We start from the raw sequence: 20,053 nt of genomic DNA on the forward strand, positions 1-20,053 counted from the left end.
TGGTCTCCATTGTGCTACAGCTTGGCCGTAGCCCTGATCTGGGTTTCCAATGCTGATTGTGTATCAGCAGGACAAGCATTCCCTCACCACAGCCCAAGGCCCAGTACTCTTGCCATCCATCTAGAAATGACTGAATAATCCCCAAATGCATTTAATCTTAGGGCCTCCTGGCCAAAGGTATGATATTCAAACATCAGAGCTACCAAATTAAATGTCAGGTCAAGGATGAAAGAAACTGAAACGCAGACTGCGGCTTTGGTGGTAAACGGTAAATGCTGGTTGAGGAAGTGACCCTTCCATCGCCATACCCCTAAAACTCAAGCCAATATTTGTATATTACATAACACAGAGCAAGTCCAATCAGAAATGGATGGATCACAGCAGAGGCCACCGATTTAATCAAATAGATCCATCCCCAAATCACTGGAAAAGATCCCAGAATGCCATGGCATTTGACTGAATGCCACTAAAAATCAATCATTCTAAGTATAAACTCTGACAGAATCACAGAATGTGATCCCTCAATATAAAGCATTGCATTCCTATGCAAGTAAAATGGATTTGACTTGCTCAGCCAGTAATTAGTGGCCCTAATGTCATGCCCGCTATGTTGAAGAGAGGGAATTAACATACTCATGGGGGGAGGGAGAGAGACAGAGAAATCAGTTCCCTATTTTGAGTGAAAAGTTTCCCCAAAAAGTTATATAAAAGCAGGATGACTCCCAAAAATGTCAGCGCCTGTTTGCGCTGACTAAACTCTGAGGGGCAGCAAGAGAGATGCTATAGTTAGTCTTCGACAGCCTTACAGGGAATCGGGAGATTATTTTTTCCCCAAAATAGAGTTTCAGCTGATTATTCCTACCTCCAATACACTCATTTCCAAAAGGAGACCACTCGGTGCTTAAAAGGACACGGTATTTACCTTGGATGGTAACCTGCCAATTCTTTTAGGAAAAAGAAAAGGTTACTTTAATCCCATCACAAATTCTCAGCAGTAATCAAAATGTTTACCCGTTATCCCTTAGACACACACTGCGATTTCTGTGCGACTGAAACTGCAGGAAGGAGCTGATCAAATGCACAGCATCTGCTCTGTAACAAGAGCAATTGTGGAGAATGCGGCACTTATCCAAACTCATCAATGTAAAGTGCCCAGGCAGTGCTGTGACCACTTACATCAACAACGAATGCTTGGAACAAATCATCACCCATTTAGAAGATGCCAAAATGATGCGCAGTCTGTTTGGAATTATTTGGTTGCAGTTGGTGTGGTGGTAAAGGCGGCTTGTGTTGGAAAGGCAGGGAGGGGGCGTTCCTGGTCTTTGTCTACAAGGAATGCTCCAGTGCTTGTGAAACAAACGGCAGAGTCAGCACCTCCGATAGAAGGGCGGAAAGTGGTCATAAAATGCAAAAGACGACATGGACATTTTGGGTGCCCTACAAAAGGGATGACCAGACTAACACCCAAGGCCCATGAGGTAACCCCCCCCCACCAAACAAACCCTCGACACCCAGCCAGCCAAGTCCTACATTTCCTATTCTCAGGTTAAATTTTGCTGGCAGCACACAACGATGAAAGGCTTGAATACCCCTTCCCTACAAGGCAGAACAGCTGTTGCAGGATTCCTGAGCCGCACATTTTGAGGCTGCAAATGACTTAACCTGGAAGCCAACAACAATGCAATCTACAATTCAATGCTTGAAGCAGCACAAGGAACCGTTCAACACAGACCAACTTATCACCCGTGATGATGCTCATTGTGAGATGGAGGATGCAGTTTCCCAACGGCAGAAGCAGTGCGTGATCCAACACACAGTATTATACAATACCAGGATGAAACTGGCCCGATGGAAAATAGGGCCCAATTATGCATGTCTGAACTGCGCACAATGGCCTGCAGAAGAATACGTCCTAGTCCCCATGCCCCTCCCCACTGTATCCAACCTACACTTCCCGGTTATCCCTGGTGTCCTGACCAATATTTATCCCTCAACCAACATCACAAAGCAGATTATCTGGTCATTATCATATTGCTGTTTATGAGAGTTTGCTGTTTGCAATTTTGGCTGCAACGTTTCCTACATTACAACAGTGATTATACTTCAGAAGTACTTCATTGTCTGTAAAGCGCTTTGGGATGTCCGAAGGTTGTGAAAGTCATTATATAAATGCAGGTTTTTCCTTTTCTCCTTAGAGCAGATACGGTCGAGGTGTTTAAAATGATGAAGGGTTTTGATCAGAGTAAACAGCAACAACTTGCATTTATATAGCGTCTTTAATGTAGCAAAATGTCCCAAGATGCTTCACAGGAGCGTAACCAGGCAAAAATTTGACACCGAGATGCAGAATGAGATATTCGGACAGGTGACCAAAAGCTTAGACAAAGAGGTAGGTTTTAAAGGAGCGCCTTAAATGAGAAGAGGTAGAGAATTCCAGAGCTTGGGTCCCAGGCAGCTGAAGGCACGGCCACCAATAGTGAAGCAATTAAAATTGGGGATGCACAAGAGGCCAGAATTGGAAGGGTGCAGAGATCTTGGAGGCTTCTGCGCTGGAGGAGCTAGGCTTCAGAGATAGGCGGGGCAAGGCCATGGAGGGATTTGAAAACAAGATTGAGAATTTTTTAAAATTGAGGTGTTGCCAGACCAGGAGCCAATGTAGGTCAGCGAGCATAATGTGAATGGGACTTGGTGAGAGTTAGGTTACAGGCAGCAGAGCTTTGGATGAGTTTATGTAGGGTGGACGATGGGAGGCCAAACAGGAAAACATTGGAATGGTTAAGTCTAGAGTAACAAAGACATGGGTGAGGAGTAAATAAGTAAATGAGGTGAAACGGTTCCCACTGGCAGGTGGGTCGGCAACCAGGGGACACAGAGATTTAAGATCATTGACAAAGGAAGTAAAATGAAGAGGGGGAGAATTTTTTTTAAATGTCGTGAGTTTTTATGATGTGGAATGCATTGCCTGAAAGGGTAGTGGAAGCACATTCAATAGTGGCTTCCAGAAGGAAATTGGATGGATACTTGAAAAGGAAAAAAAAATACAGGGCTATGGGGAAAGAGTGGGGGAGTGTGCTTAATTGGATAGCTCTTTCAAAGATGGGCCTCCTACTCTGCTGCGAGAACTTTCTGAAATAACTATTCTTCATGCACAAACCTTGAAACGAGTGTTGGTAAGTTTACACAGGATATATGGCACAGAAACAGGTCATTCGGCCCAACCAGTCCATGCCGGCATTTATGCTCCACTCGAGCCTAAACTTAAATGCATCGATACTATTCACTTCAAACACTCCTTGTGGCAGCGAGTTCCACAGTCTCACCACTCTCTGGGTAAAGACATTCTTCTGAATTCTTTATTTGATTTCTTGGTGACTATCTTATATTGATGGCCTCTAGTTATGCTCTTCCCCACAAGTGGAAACATTCTCTCTATATCCACTATCAAAACCTTTCATCATTGTAAAGATCTCGATTAGGTCACCCTTCAGCCTTCTTTTATCAAGAGAAAAGAGACCCAGCCAGTTCATCCTTTTCCAATATGTATACCCTCGCATTTCTGGCATCATCCTACTAAATATTCTCTGCACCATCTCCACTGCCTCTATATCCTTTTTATAATATTCAACCACAGTGGCTGGAACAGCCAAGTCGAATCCTGTGCTCACCAACATACATGCTTTCCAGTTGGGAGTTACTGGATAGTGATGAGAAATTCCGAAAATCTTGTCCATGGCTAATCAAAACAGAAAATGGTGGAAGCATATTTATTATATTTCTTAGCACTTGGAAAGAGAGCAGATTGTAGATATGAGTCCCTTCGTTAGACTAGAAAAGGGAAGGTAATCAAACCCCTTCACACAAAATGGGGAGGAGAACAATCCCGAATTCTCTGATTACCGATCCTCCTGCAACTGGCTAGTTTCTCCTTATTTACTCTATCAAAACCCTTCATGATTTTAACACCTCTATTTCTTTGATGGGGCTGCTGTATATTTTCATGTTTGCATTTCAGATTTGCAGCTTTTGAAAAATCACTATGTTCATCTGTCCAGTTTCCTTTCAAATCTCCATCTTTGCCGCAGCTGATGGTTCCTTTATGGTGGGGGCTGGGGGGCTAGGGGGCGTTCGTTCTCTCCCCCACTCGGTTCCTTTGCATCAATTCTCTTTGTAACTCATTATCCAACCCTAACCATGTTTTCACAGATGACTCCATCAATAAATTTATTGTGGTGCATGTCTTCAGTATTCACCTCAACTCTCCTCCCAGTGTAACAACGGAATCAAATTATCTTCTCCATATCCTAAAATAGGCTTTCTTCTCTTCAAATCTTCAAAGATAGTTTATTGATATCTTGAGCGAGTCCAGTAGCTGCCACATCACACCTTCCAAGGCTCCTCCTTTAACTTTCTTCATCTGCTGTGATTCTTGGCCTCATTATTTCCTTGTGTCGATTGAAGCTCCCTTAAGAGCTGAATCCAACGTCAAGAAGCGTAGTTTCCTCTTTGGTGCCAATCACCTTCAATTTTTTTTAAAAACTCGATCAAGCCCAAATCTATCCAGCACTTCAATATTGCTTCTGTATCTGAACATGCTCTTCTAGCATCTGGGCAGGATACAAGAAAAACTCATCTGATAAGCAATCCCTGTTACCGCAAGCTCGAAGTTCTCTCCACTCCCCTAATGCTAAATGTTCTTACTTTTCTCTCTTTTGAATTGATAGAAATATTGTCACAGAGCACCTCTTCTTTGTCCTATACACTATTCCTTATTCATTTGAAATCAAGACTCGTTGCAGTCTCTCTACCTCACCACCATTTCTCTCGACCCCTCCACGGTCTCTAAATTGTCAGACTGCTTGTCTGACATCCAGTTCTGGAAGAGCAGAAATTTTCTCCAATTGAATATTGGGAAGACCGAAGGCATTGTTTTCAGTCCCCGCTACAAACTCCGTTCCCTAACCACTGACTCCATCCCTCTCCCCAACTTCTGTTTGAGGGTGAACATTGTTCGCAACCTTGCTGTCATATTTGACCCTGCAATTAGCTTTCAACCACATAACTAAGACCGCCTATTTCAAGCTCCGTAACATCGCCTGTCTCCACCCCTGCCTCAGCTCATCCGCTGCTGATGCCCTCATCCATGCCTTTGTTACCTCTAGACTGGACTATTTCAATGCACTTCTGGCTGGTCTCCCACATTCTACCCTACGTAAACTAGAGGTGATCCAAAGCTCGGCTGCCCGTGTCCTAACTCGCACCAAGTCCCGCTCACCCATCACCCTATGCTCGCTGACCTACATTGGCCTCCCCGGTTAAGCAATGCCTTGATTTCAAAATTCTCAAACTTGTTTTCAAATCCCTCCTTGGCCTCGCCCCTCCCTATCTCGGTAATCTCCTTCAGCCCCACAATCCTCCCCAAGATGTCTGCGCTCCTCAAATTCTGCCCTCTTGAGCATCCCTTATAATCGTTCAACCATTGGTGGCCATGCCTTCTGTTGCCTGGACCCCAAGCTCTGAAAATCACTGCCTAAACCTCTCCCTGCCTCTATCTCCTTCAAGACGCTCCTTAAAACCTACCTCTTTGTCACCTGTCCTAATTTCCCCTTATGCAGCTCAGTGTCAAATTGTTTATCGCATAATACTCCTGTGAAACGCCTTGGGATGTTTCACTACGTTAAAGGCACTATATAAATACAAGTTGTTGTTATCTCCAACTCTAACCCATTGTTTTCCAGGATTTGAAAATGTAATCTCCTTCTGACCCTCAGTCCTTCTATCCTCCTGCAAGCTAAACTTGAAATCACCCAATCACAATTCCCAATGAACTTTGCCTTCTCTTTTGCTGATTTTAATCTCAAGTTCGACAGCGAAACCCTCACTTGGGTTACTCAAATAAACCTCTATAAGTAGTACCAAGATAGAAAAAGCTGCAGGTGCTGATATAAAACACAGAAATTGCTAGCAATCCAGTTTCAGTTCCAATAAATCCATTATCTAAACATTACCTTGTCTATACAGGTTAATGAACCTGCTGTGTATTTCCAACAATTTTCTGTTTTCATTTCCTCTATATATTTATCAGGCGATGGCATAATGATTTTCAAAGCTATAATTGTTGCTGGAGACACAATGATTATGAACAGAAAGAAATGGATATTTCTGTGACTGAAAGAACATATTAACCGTGCTCACTAATAAAATAAAATTAAGATGCATTCCACCAAATAGAAAAGGAGAGCGCTTCTGGAGCACATACCTTTGCCTCGTAAAGCAATGGCCCATGGAAACACAAGACACGTTCACCTGAAAAAAGAAGGAACAGTGAATCTTCTAATAAGGTTAACAATGAATCTCTGGTGCAATTACACGGAAATCTTCAACATGACTAGACCTGAACGGAAGTCTCAGTGCATGTTACTATCCCAGCTTTTTGGAAAATCATTTTTACACTGCAGTTTATTTACCTCAGCCAGAACATATATTTATTAGCAATCGTGTTCTTCACCCTCCACTTTCCCCCAACTTGAATCTCAAAAGTATTGAGTGGTTCATTTCACTTATACAGTACACCCCTATTTCAAAGCTGTTTAATTTGAATTGAAGCCAGGCAACTAACTTCTCTGGTGCTGTTTTATTAATATTGTCCAATTCAACTTACCGGATGATTCAAATATTTTCTCAGCTAATACAACTTTGAAGTAACAGGCATCGAGCGTATTTTACAGAAACACGCCAGATACAAGCAGTTCTTTCTGTCTTGGTTGCTGGTGGTCAATCGCAGCCCATTCCCATTGCAAGTACTGGCAACGATGGGCAGGGAGAGCATCTGTATATTTCAACAATTCACAAGCTGTCTTTGTTGCCCGAGTGGTCAGCATTTAGATTTACCTCATACTAATGCTGTAATTCCAGTGAGATGGGCTTGTGGGAGGGGGGGGGGGGGGTCATAAAAGAGGAGAGAAGATGGCTGGTGAGGCACACCCCCTTGAAACGATAGGAACATAGGAACAGGGAGGAGGCCACTGAGCCCCTCAAGCCTGTTCCGCCATTCAATGAGATCATGGCTGATCTGTGACTAACCCCATATACCGCCTTTTGGACAATATCCTTTAATACCTTTAGTTAACAAAAAGCTATCAATTTCTGATTTAAAATTAACAATTGACCTAGCATCAATTGGCGTTTGTGGAAGAGAAGTTCCAAACTTCTACCATCCTGTGTGTAGAAGTGTTTCCTAATTTCACTCCTGAAAGGTCTGGCTCTAATTTTTAGCCTATGCCCCTTGTCCTAGACTCCCCAACCAGCAGGAATAGTTTCTCTCGATCTACCCTATCTGTTCTCCTGAATATCCTGAAAACTTCCATCAGATCACCCCTTAACCATCTAAATTCTAACGAATATAACCCTAGTTTCTGTAATCCCTTCTCGTAAATTAATCCTTGGAGTCCGGGTATCATTCTGGTAAACCTCTGCTGCACTCCCTCCAATATCCCCTCCCTGGTGTGGTGCCCAGAACTGCTCACAGTGCTCCAGGTGTGGTCTAACCAGGGCTTTGTACAGCTGCAGCATAACTTCTACCCCCTTGTACTCTAGTCCTCTCGATATAAAGGCCAGCATCCCATTAGCCTGTTCAGGACATTTCAATGATCTATGTACCTGGACCCCCAAGTCTCTGGACCTCCACTATTTTTGTTTTCACCATTTAGATAGTACCCTGTTCCATCCTTTTTGGGCCCTTCATACACTGAAATACTACCAAACTCAGAGTGCGTGAGACAGCATTATCATGCAAGTCTGACTTAAAATAGTAAACTTTGGACAACAAACTAGCAGAATCCATAGAAATTTAAATTTACAGCACAGAAGGAGGCCATTCAGCCCATCGTGTCCGCGCCGGCCGACAAAGAGCTATCCAACCTAATCCCACTTTCCAGCTCTTGGTCCATAGCCTTGTAGGTTACGGCACTTCAAAAGCATATCCAAGTACTTTTATAATGCTATGAGGGTTTCTGCCTCTACTACCCTTTCAGGCAGTGAGTTCCAGACCCCCACCATTCTCTAGGTGAAAAAAGTTCTCCTCAAATCCCCTCTAAACCTCTTACCAATTACTTCAAATCTATGCCCCTCCCCCAGTTATTGACCCCTCTGCTGAGGGAAATAGGTCCTTCCTATCCACTCTATCTAGGCCCCTCATAATTTTATACACCTCAATTAGGTCTCCCCTCAGCCTCCTCTGTTCCTAAGAAAACAACCCCAACATATCCAATCTTGATTCATGTCAAAACGCCAGAGAATTACATAGAAAGAAGAAAAAAGACTTGCGTTTATATAGGACCTTTCACAACCTCATGACTTCACAGCCATTGAAGTACTTTTTGAACTACATTCACTGTTGTAATGTAGGAAACCAATTTGCGCACAGGAAGCTTCCACATACAGCAGTGTGATAATGGCCAGATAATCTGATTCTTTTTAGCAATGTTGGTTGAGGGATAAATATTGCCCAGGACACTATATGCTGCAAAACAAGCATCAGCAGTTATATAGTGGCTCAGAAATTCAATTATGCTGAATCAGTAGTCAGATGCAAGCCTGCACTAGGACAGGCTTGACCATGTATCTGCAGAGAGGTACATGGACTAGGCGTTTCTCTGAAGAAAGAAATACTTCAAGCCACTGTCACATACCCAAGAGCAGCAAACATCAAGGCTTGTGAGCAAATCCGTCTTCTAGGAATGAATGACCATAACATGGTTGAATTTCAAATTCAGTTGGAGGGTGAGAAAGTTGGATCTTAAACCAGTATCCTAAGCTTAAATAAAGGAGACTACAAAGGTATGAGAGCAGAGTTGGCTAAAGTGTACTGGGAAAATAGATTAAAGTATGGGGCGGTTGATGAGCAGTGGCAGACATTTAAGGAGATATTTCATAACTCGCAACAAAAATATATCCCAATGAGAAGGAAAGACTATAAGAGAAGGGATAACCATCCGTGGCTAACTAAGGAAATAAGGGAGGGTGTCAAATTGAAAACAAGGGCATACAATGTGGCCAAGACTAATGGGAGGCCAGAGAATTGGGAAACATTTAAAAGCCAGCAAAGAATGACTAAAAAAATGATAGAGAGGGAAGATAGGTTTTGAAAGTAAACTAACACGGAATATAAAAATAGATTGTAAGAGTTGACAGGCACATAAAAAAGGAAAAGAGTGGCTAAAGTAAATATTGGTTCCTGAGAGGACGAGACTGGGGAATTAATATGGAGAACAGGGAAATGGCAGAGATGTTGAACAAATATTTTGTATCGGTCTTCACGATTGAAGACACTAAAAACATCCCAATAGTAGATAATCAAGGGGCTATAGGGAGGGAGGAACTTCATGCAATCACGATCACTAACGAAGTAGTACTCGGTAAAATAATGGGACTAAAGGCGAACAAGTCCTCTGGACCTGATGGCTTGCACCCGAGGGTCTTAAAAGAAGTGGCTGCAGAGATAGTGGATGCATTGGTTGTAATTACCAAAATTCCCTGGATTCTGGGGAGGTCCCAGCGGTTTGGAAAACCACAAATGTAATGCCCCTATTTAAAAAAGGAGGCAGACAAAAAGCAGGAAACTATAGATCAGTTAGCCTAACATCTGTTGTTGGGAAAATGCTGGAGTCCATTATTAAGGAAGCGGTAGCTGGACATTTGGAAAAGCATAAGTCAATCAAGAAGAGTCAGCATGGTTTTATGAAATTGAAATCATGTTTGACAAATTTACTGTAGTTCTTTGAGGATGTAAGGAGCAGGATGGATAATGGGGAACCAGTGGATGTGATGTATTTGGATTTCCAGAAGGCATAATGTGCCACATAAAAGATTAGTGCACAAGATAAAAGTTCACTGGGTTGGGGGTAATATATTAGCATGCATAGAGGATTGGCTAACTAACAGAAAACAGAGTCGGGATAAATGGGTCATTTTCCGGTTGGCAAACAGTGATTAGTGGGATGCCATAGGGATCGGTGCTGGGTCCTCAACTACTTACAATCTATATTAATGACTTGGATGAAGGGACCGAGTGTAATGTAGCCAAGTTTGCTGATGATACAAAGATGGGTGGGAAAGCATATTGTGAGGAGGACCCAAAAATTTGCAAAGGGATATAGACAGGCTAAGTGTGTGGGCAAAAATTTAGTAGATGGGGTATAATGTGGAAAAATGTGAGGTTATCCACTTTGGCAGAAATAATAGAAAAGGAAATTATAATTTAAATGGAGAAAAATAGCAAAGTGCTACAGTACAGAGGGACCTGGGGGTCCTTGCGCATGAAACACAAAAAGTGAGTGTGCAGGTACAGCAAGTAATCAGGAAAGCGAATGGAATGTTGGCCTTTATTGCAAGCGGGATGGAGTATAAAAGCAGAGAAGTCCTGCTACAACTATACAGGGTATTGGTGAGGCCATACCTAGAGTACAGCGCACAGTTTTGGTCTCCGTATTTAAGGATATAAGATAAACTTGCATTGGAGGCTGTTCAGAGAAGGTTCATGAGGTTGATTCCGGAGATGAGGGGTTGACTTATGAAGATCGGTTGAGTAGGCTGGGCCTCTACACATTGGAGTTCAGAAGAATGAGAGGTGATCTTATCGAAACATATAAGGTCATGAGGGGGCTCGACAAGGTGGATGGAGAGGATATTTCCACTCCTAGCCCAGCACGCTGAACGGCCCCCAGCCTGTGAGCACCATTGGAGCAGGCCGGGGAGCGGAAGGAGCAGCGTGGCAGCATACCACTCCAGGGAACAGCACATGCTGGAGCAGGAGAGCAACGGCAGTGAAAATGGACGTCATCAAGGTCCAGGTCGGTAATTGGAGCGTGGGCAGGTACAGCATGAGCAACGAGAGATTGTAGAGGGACGTGATGGGGGCCCCAAGAGAGGCGTGAGTTCGAGGCCCAGGAGAGCCAAGGGCCCAGGGGCAGCACGGACCAGCCCACACTGCGATATGTGCACGCACTAGCTCCGTGCAGCAAAGCTGGTCTCCAGTCGTCCTGGGTAATCCTTGTCACTGGACCAAGACCTAGCTCTGTCAAGCCCGTGTGGTGGCTGGTGTGAAACGGCCACCACACGCAAAAAAATCCATGCACAAGCATCTTCCACCCTTCAACATGTAGTTCGGGATCCGGAGTATTAGGTCCTTCGTTGAAATACCCGTGAACTTTTTGACGTGGAAGCAAGTCATCCTCGATTTAAGGGACTGCCTATGATTTCCACCCACAGGGGAAACTAAAACTAGGGGACAGTCTCAGAATGAGAGGCTGTCCATTTAAAACTGAGATGAGGAGGAATTTCTACTCTGAGGGTTGTAAATCTATGGAATTCTCTGCCCCAGAGAGCTGTGGAGGCTGGGTCAGTAAATATATTTAAGGCAGAGATAGACAGATTTTTGAGCAATAGGGGAATAAAGGATTATGGAGAGCGGACAGGGAAGTGGAGTTGAGCCCATGATCAGATATGATCTTATTGAATGGCGGAGCAGGCTCGAGGGGCCAAGTGGCCTACTCCTGCTCCTATTTCTTATGTTCTTACGTCAGCCAAAAACCGTGGGGGGAGGGGGCGGCGGCAGGTAGATGGAAGGGAGGGCTCAGAAGAAATACAAGGGGCGGGGGAGAAGTTAATTCTATTCAGTGTAACATTAGATCTTTCAGTTCAGCATTAAAGATGAATAAGCATCATTACCCTTCTCTTGCACACAAGTACAGCCAGCCGTGTCATAACTTGGCTAATCTAATGCAAAACAATATCTATATAGCTATATATTAAAAACCTGTGCATACTTCCCATTTACAGATGTCTTTAAGTGTTAGTGTTGGCTCAGTGGGTTCAAGTCCCACTCCAGGGACTTGAGCACATAAATCTAGGCTGACACTCCAGTGCCATCTTCTGGAATTTTTTGAGGATGTAACAAGAGTGGACAAGGGAGAACCAGTGGATGTGGTGTATTTGGACTTTCAAAAGGCTTTTGACAAGGTCCCACACAAGAGATTGGTGTGCAAAATCAAAGCACATGGTATTGTGGGTAATATACTGATGTGGATAGAGAACTGGTTGGCAGACAAGAAGCAGAGAGTCGGGATAAACGGGTCCTTTTCAGAATGGCAGGCAGTGACTAGTGGAGTGCCGCAGGGCTCAGTGCTGGGACCCCAGCTCTTTACAGTATACATTAACGATTTAAATGAAGGAATTGAGTGTAATATCTCCAAGTTTGCGGATGACACTAAACTGGGTGGCGGTGCGAGCTGTGAGGAGGATGCTAAGAGGCTGCAGGGTGACTTGGACAGGTTAGGTGAGTGGACAAATGCATGGCAGATGCAGTATAATGTGGATAAATGTGAGGTTATTCACTTTGGAGGCAAAAATGCAAAGACAGAATATTATCTGAATGGTGGCAGATTAGGAAAAGGGGAGGTGCAATGAGACCTGGGTGTCATGGTTCATCAGTCTTTGAAAGTTGGCATACAGGTACAGCAGGCAGTGAAGGCAGCAAATGGTATGTTGGCCTTCATAGTTAGGGGATTTGAGTATAGGAGCAGGGAGGTCTTACTGCAGTTGTACAGGGCCTTGGTGAGGCCTCACCTGGAATATAGTGTTCAGTTTTGGTCTCCTAATCTGAGGAAGAACGTTCTTGCTATTGAGGGAGTATAGCGAAGGTTCACCAGACTGATTCCTGGGATGGCAGGACTGACATATGAGGAGAGACTGGATCAACTGGGCCTTTATACACTGGAGTTTAGAAGGATGAGAGGGGATCTCATAGAAACATATAAGATTCGGACGGGAAGGGACAGGTTAGATGCGGGTAGAATGTTCCTGATGTTGGGGAAGTCCAGAACCAGGGGACACAGTCTTAGGATAAGGGGTAGGCCATTTAGAACTGAGATGAGGAGAAGCTTCTTCACTCAGGAGAGTTGTTAACCTGTGGAATTCCCTGCTGCAGAGTTGTTGATGCCAGTTCATTGGATATATTCAAAAGGGAGTTAGATATGGCCCTTACGGCTAAGCGGATCAAGGGGTATGGAGGGAAAGCAGGAAAGGGGTACTGAGGGAATGATCAGCCATGATCTTATTGAATGGTGGTGCAGGCTCGAAGGGCTGAATGGCCGACTCCTGCACCTATTTTCTATGCAGTGCTGAGGGAGTGCTGCACTGTCGGAGGTGCCGTCTTTCAGATGAGAAGTTAAACCGAGGCCCGTCTGCTCTCTCAGGAGGAGGTAAAAGATCCCGCTGCACTGTTTTAAAGAGTTCTCCCAGTGTCTTCAACCAATATCACTAAAGGCAGGTTACCTGGTCATTCAGCTGACTGCAGTTTGTGAGATTTTGCCATGTGCAAATTGGCTACCACGTTTCCCTAAATTCCAACAGTGACTACTGCACAGTGCTTTGGTTGCCCGGAGAGCGTGAAAGTCATTCTATCAGCCCAAGTTTCTTCTGTTTCAAAACATAATTTCCTCGTCACAGTTTTAATTTCACGTCAATTTTCCCTCATTAAAAATTCCTGGGCACGCATTTATAGTGCTAACTTCCTATGTAAACTTGTCACACCGTGTAACTCCCCCATCAGTGAGGGTGCTGTAATACTTCAGTTTTGCATCTGCCTGTTCCTCAGCCTGTACTGCACAGAAACAACCCAAGGTCCAACCAACTTTACTTCTCAAACCTGTGGCACATTAAAATATAAAATCAAAGTATTGTCTTTCACATCTTTCGGTTCTGACAAAAGGTCATCGACCTGAAATGTTAACCCTACCTTCCTCTCTCCACAGATGCTGAGGGATGCCAGCATAGTCTGTTTTATTAAAAGACAGCAAGTCCATCAGCACCTGAAAAAAAAGAAAATACAGGCTGTTTCAGATGTAGACTCTTTGTCAGAACAGTTCTGCCAAAGGGTCTACACCCGAAATATTAAGCTATCTTTGCAGCTGCTAATGGACTTGCTGTGTATTTCCATGATTTTCTTTTTTTATTCTACATTTGGGTTAATTATTCAAGTTCCAATACAGACACACAGCCAGTAAAAAGCAGCAACACAATCCTGACCTAGATGTTGCCTGAACACCACCTCCCATTTGGCACTCATGCAATACATCAAAAAATGTAATTAATGTCCTCCCATGTACATCACATTTACTTACACCTTCAGTAAATAAGCATTACGTGGGGATTGAGGTAGGACAGTTCCACTAAATATTAGGCTTTCCGACCAGCAGGAACCCAGGGGTGAAGTGTTCACGTCTGAAACCAGGCAAAATCTACAATTCTCATTTACTGCAACAGACAAACTGCGATCACTGGAGTAGATAATGCTACACGAAACACGTTTAACCGGGGCTGACTTCTTTACTTCCTGAATACACGTCTGGGGAATGAGCACGGCCACTTTAAGTCATTTGCGTGTGTATTGCAGATCTGGAATGCACACGGTAATGCAAAGCACGTTCCAGATATTGAATCTGAATTCAAATGCGGAATAATCTGCACGCAGTGCAACTAGTTGCAAAAGTTAACTGGCTCTCATTTCAAATCAAAAACGGTTTGCAATCGTAAAAAAAAAAACACAAACCTGAATTTAGCAGAAAATATTTAGAACAATTTTCTCCATTTTAAGCAGGAATGTATTTTTGCTTTGCTGCATGGCATTCCTTGCCAGGGACCAAATCATAGAACGGTTACAGCACGGGAGGAGGCCATTTGGCCCGTTGAGCCCGTGCCGGCTCTCTGCAAGAGCCCCTCAGACAGTCCCACTCCCCCGCCCTTTCCCCGTAGCCCTGAAAATCTTTTTTCCTTCAGGTACTTATCCAATTCCCTTTTGAAAGCCAAGATTAAGTCTGCCTCCACCACCCTCTCAGGCAGCGCATTCCAGATCCTAAGCACTCGCTGCGTAAAAAAGTTTTTTCTCATGTCGCCTTTGCCAATCGCCTTAAGTCTGTGTCCTCTGTTTCTTGACCCTTCCACCAATGGGAACAGTTTCTCTCTGTCTACACCCACTCATGATTTTTGAACACCTCGATCAAATCTCCTCTCAACCTTCTCTGTTCCAAGGAAAATAACCCCAGCTTCTCCAGTCTATCCACATAACTGAAGTCCCTCATCCCTGGAACCATTCTCGTAAATCTTTTCTGCACCCTCACTAAGGCCTTCATATCCTTCCTAAAGTGCGGTGCCCAGAATTGGACACAATATTCTAGTTGAGGCCAAAGCAGTGTTTTATACAGGTTCATAATAACTTCATTGCTTTTGTACTCGATACTTCTATATGAAGCCCAGGATCCCGTAAGCCTTTTTAACTGCTTTCTCAACCTGTCCTGCCAACCTTCAACAATTTGTGCCGATATACCCCCAAGTATCTCTGTTCATGCACCCCCTTTAGGATTGCACCCTTTAGTTTATATTGCCGCTCCTCATTCTTTCTACCAAAATGTATCACTTCGTACTTTTCTGCCTTAAATTTTATCTGCCAAGTGTCTGCCCATTTCACCAGTCTGTCCATGTCTTCCTGAATTCTATCACTATCCTCCTCACTGTTCACTATACTTCCAAGTTTTGTGTCATCAGCAAATTTTGAAATTGTGCCCTGTACACCCAAGTCCAAGTCATTGATTTATACATCAAGAAAAGCAGTGGTCCTCATACTGATCCCAGGGGAGCACCACTGTATGCCTTCCTCCAGGCCAAAATACACCCGTTCACCACTACTCTCTTGTTTCCTGTCACTTTGCCAATTCCGCATCCATGCTGTCACTGTCACTTTTATTCCATGGGCTTCAACTTTGCTGGCAAGCCTATTATGTGGCACTTTATCAATGCCTTTTGTAAGTCCATGTACACCACATCAACCGCATTACCCTCATCAACCCTCTGTTACCTCACCAAAAAACTCAATCAAATTAGTTAAACAGGATTTGCCTTTAACAAATCCGTGCTGTCTTTCCTTAATTAATCCACATTTGTCCAAGTGACTGTTAATTTTGTCCCGGATTATTGTTTCTAAAAGTTTCCCCACTCCCGAGGTTGAACTCACTGGCCTGTAGTTGCTGGGTTTATGAAAGTCTCCAGAGTCTGCCTCCAGCAAACTTTCAGGCAGTGCATTCCAGATCCTAACCACTCACTGCATTAAAATGTTTTTGTTCGTGTTGCCTTTGGTTCTTTTTGTCAATCAAAATTAAATCAGTGTCCTCTGGTTCTCGACCCTTCTGCCAACGGGAACAGTTTCTCCCTATCTATCTGTCTGGACCCATTCATCATTTTTTTTTGAGAACACCTCCAGCAAGTCTCCTCTCAACCTTCGCTGCTCCAAGGAGAACAACCCCAGCCTATCCACATAACTGAAGTCCCTCATCTCTAAATCTTTTCTGCACCCTCTCTCAGCCTTTCACATCCTTCCCAAAGTGTGGTGCCCAGAATTTAACAATACTCCAGTTGAGGCCAAACCAGTACTTTATAAAAGTTCATAATGTCCTTGTTTTTGTACTCTATGCCTCTATTTATGAAGTCCAGGATCCCGCAAGCTATTTTAACCACTTTCTCAACCTGCCCTGCCACCTTCAACGATTTGTGCACATATACCCCCAGGTTTCTCTGTTCATGCACCCCCTTTAGGATTGTACCCTGTAGTTTATATCGTCTCTCCTCATTCTTCCTACCAAAATGTACCACTTAGCACTTTCATCTGCCATGGGTGCGCCCATTTCTCCAGCCTGCCTTTGTCTGCTGATGCAGGAAATATTACCCATGAATTTTTTTAATGTATGCTAGCAATACTAATAGCAGGGAAAGACTGCAATGTGCTAAGGTAGGTGGTGTGCTGCAAGGCTCCACTGAGGCTGCCTCCACCACCACCCTTTCAGGCAGTGCATCTGCAATTCCCTCCCTCAAACTCACCACCTCTCTTTCTGCCTTTAAGACAATCCTTAAAACCTACCTCTGTGAGCAACCTGCCTTAATTTCTCCTTAGGTTGGCCCAGAGTCAATTTTTTTGTCTTAGAACACTCCTGTGAAGCGCCTTGGGACATTTTACTACACTAAAGGCGCTATATAAATATAAGCTGTTGTTGATCTCTGCTCCGAGAGAGGACATCCCCAGCCAATAAATAAATCTCAACACACAAATATTCCCCGATGAGTTTAAAAAAAATGTATGCTAGTAATACTAATAAGATCATAGAAATTAGGAGTAGGCCACTTGGCCCCTCAAGTCTGCTCCACCATTCAATAAGATCATGGCTGATCTTCGACCTCAACCCCACTTTCCTGCACTGTCCCCATATCCCTTGATTCCCTCAATATTCAAAAATCTTGAATATACTCAATGACTGAGCCTCCACAGCCGTTTGAAGTAAAAAATTCCAAACATTCACCAACCTCAGTGAAGAAATTTCTCCTCATCTCAGCCCTATATGGCCAAGACTGTGACCCCTGGTTCTGGACTCCCCAGCCAGGGAGAAACATCCTCCTTGCATCCACCCTGTCAAGTCCTGTAAGAATTGTGCATGTCTCAATGAGATTCTTCTAAACTCTAGAAAATATAGGCTTAGTCTACTCAATCGCTCCTCGTAGGACGATCCTCCCCACCCTAATCTCCCGGGAATCAGCCTTTGTTGCACTCCCTCTTTGGCAAGTATAAGGTAAGGAGACTAAAACTGTACACAATACTCCAGGTGTGGTCTCACCCCAGGGGCCCTGTGTAACTGCAGCAAGATGTCTTCACTCTCATGCTCAAATCCTCTTGTAATAATAGGTTTTCTTAATTGGTGGTGGGGGGTGGGGGGGCAGGGAAGACTGCAATGCAACTATTTTTGTAGAAACGTAAATTAAATGGCCTCTTTTTTTGGCAAGGGTAGTAGAACCCACAAATTAACAATTTAAACTGGAACTAAAATCTTAAATCAAATTAAAATGTGGTTGCCTGGGGGGGGGGGGGGGTGGTGATGATGTACTCTAGTCCCTAAACTACAATGCATACCATTTGCTTTCTTAATTGGTAGAGGGGAAGGGGGACAAAACTGCAATGCAACTATTTTTGTAGAAAGGTAAATCAAATGGCCCCCCCTTTTTTTGGCAAGGACACTAGAACCCACAAATTAACAATTTAAACTGGAACTAAAATCTTAAATCAAATTTAAATCTGGTTGCCAAGAGGGGGTGGTTGATTATGCATTCCAGTCCCCAGACTGCAATGCATACCATTTGCTTTCCTAATTGTTAGAGGGGAAAGACTGCAATGAGCTGACACAGGAGGTGTGCACCCTGCTACAGGTTGCACTAGCCCCTGGAGCCCCAGCAAGGCTGCACTGCCACTGCGCACATGCGCACTATACGGGGGCAGGCCCGGCGCCATTTTCTTTCTCGCTCTCTCTCTCTCTCTGTCTCGGTCTCAGTCTCTCTCCCCGCGCCGAGCGCCGGCGGGCCTCACCTTCCTGAAATTTGGGTCTAGGGTCCGGTTTCGGAGCCATCAAGTCAGACCGTTTCTCCGGTGGCTAAATCCGACTGCCTGTCCACCGCCTCTCGCCCCGAACCATAATCGCGGCCCGGTTCTCGGCTTTCCCCCCAGCCACCAGGTTACGCACCGCCGCCGAGCAACACGACGACGACGCCCGGTGGTGAAGGGTCGCCCCCCGTCCCCGCCCTCTTTCGGAGCAACGTCAGCACGCACGGGGGTGACGTCAACGCGTTGTCTCCGCGCATGCGCTTGAGCCCCCTCCTTCTCCCCCTGGTGCACGGCGGGAGTTGTCGTTCTCTCCCGACAATCAGAGAATGATACAACAACAATAACAATTTTTTTTAAAGCATAAAATTGCTGAAAATGCTCAGCGGGTCAGGCAGCATGTGTGGAGAGAGAGAGAGAAACAGAGTTAACGTTTCATAGAAACATAGAAAATAGGTGCAGGAGTAGGCCATTCGGCCCTTCGAGCCTGCACCACCATTCAATAAGATCATGGCTGATCATTCACCTCAGTACCCCTTTCCTGCTTTCTCTCCATACCTTTGATCCCTTTAGCCATAAGGGCCACATCTAACTCCCTCTTGAATATATCCAATGAACTGGCCTCAACAACTCTCTGCGGTGGAGAATTCCACAGGTTAACAACTCTCTGAGTGAAGAAGTTTCTCCTCATCTCAGTCCTAAATGGCTTACCCCTTATCCTTAGATTGTGACCCCTGGTTCTGGACTTCCCCAACATCGGGAACATTCTTCCTGCATCTAACCTGTCCAGTCCCGTCAGAATTTTATATGTTTCTACGAGATCCCCTCGCATTCTTCTAAACTCCAGTGAATACATAGAAACATAGAAAATAGGTGCAGGAGTAGGCCATTCAGCCCTTCTAGCCTGCACCGCCATTCAATGAGTTCATGGCTGAACATGAAACTTCAGTACCCCCTTCCTGCTTTCTCGCCATACCCCTTGATCCCCCGAGTAGTAAGGACTTCATCTAACTCCCTTTTGAATATATTTAGTGAATATATACAGGTCCCATCGATCAACAACAACAACAACAAAAAATTTTTAAAAGCAGAAAATTGCTGGAAATGCTCAGCGGGTCAGGCAGCATGTGGAGAGGAAGCAGAGTTAACGTTTCGGGTCGATGATCCTTCGTCAGACTTTTATCGGATGAGACGTTAAACCAAAGCCCCGTCTGCGCTCTCAGGTGGACGTAAAAGATCCCACGGGCGCTATTTCGAAGAAGAGCAGGGAAATTATCCCCAGTGTTATCGGCCAATATTTATTTCTCAATCAACATGACAAAAAACAGATTAACGGGTCATTATCACATTGCTGTTTGTGGGAGCTTGCTGTGCGCAAGTAGGCTGACATATTTCCAACATTATAACAGTGTCTGTTGATGATGATGATGATGACAACAGCGACTACATTCCAAAAGTACTTCATTGGCTGTAAAGTGCTTTGAGATGTCTGGTGGTTGTGAAAGGTGCTATGGAAATGCAAGTCTGTCTTTAGCATTTATATAGTGCCTTTCACAACCACCGGACGTCCCAAAGTGCTTTCCAGCC

At 44.3% G+C, this 20,053-nt stretch overlaps 1 protein-coding gene across 4 annotated transcripts in view; it reads right to left on the reverse strand.

Moving 5' to 3' along the window:
- The window catches only part of morf4l1 (mortality factor 4 like 1), a 61,493-nt gene extending 42,835 nt beyond the window's left edge, over positions 1–18,658 (reverse strand). For 3 of the 4 annotated variants that reach the window (XM_070858559.1, XM_070858557.1, XM_070858556.1), the window contains exons 1-3: positions 18,455–18,658; positions 13,793–13,865; positions 6,257–6,303 (exon numbers count right to left, since the gene is read on the reverse strand). In XM_070858559.1, the coding sequence (XP_070714660.1) occupies positions 6,257–6,303; positions 13,793–13,859 (114 nt within the window). In that variant the 5' untranslated portion in view covers positions 13,860–13,865; positions 18,455–18,658. The remainder of the gene's footprint in view (positions 1–6,256; positions 6,304–13,792; positions 13,866–18,454) is intronic. The other variant, XM_070858558.1, reaches the window with a different exon arrangement.
- Between the last annotated feature and the right edge of the window lie 1,395 nt (positions 18,659–20,053).

This window comes from Pristiophorus japonicus, chromosome 17, assembly GCF_044704955.1.
Source record: "Pristiophorus japonicus isolate sPriJap1 chromosome 17, sPriJap1.hap1, whole genome shotgun sequence".
Lineage (NCBI taxonomy): Eukaryota > Metazoa > Chordata > Chondrichthyes > Pristiophoridae > Pristiophorus > Pristiophorus japonicus.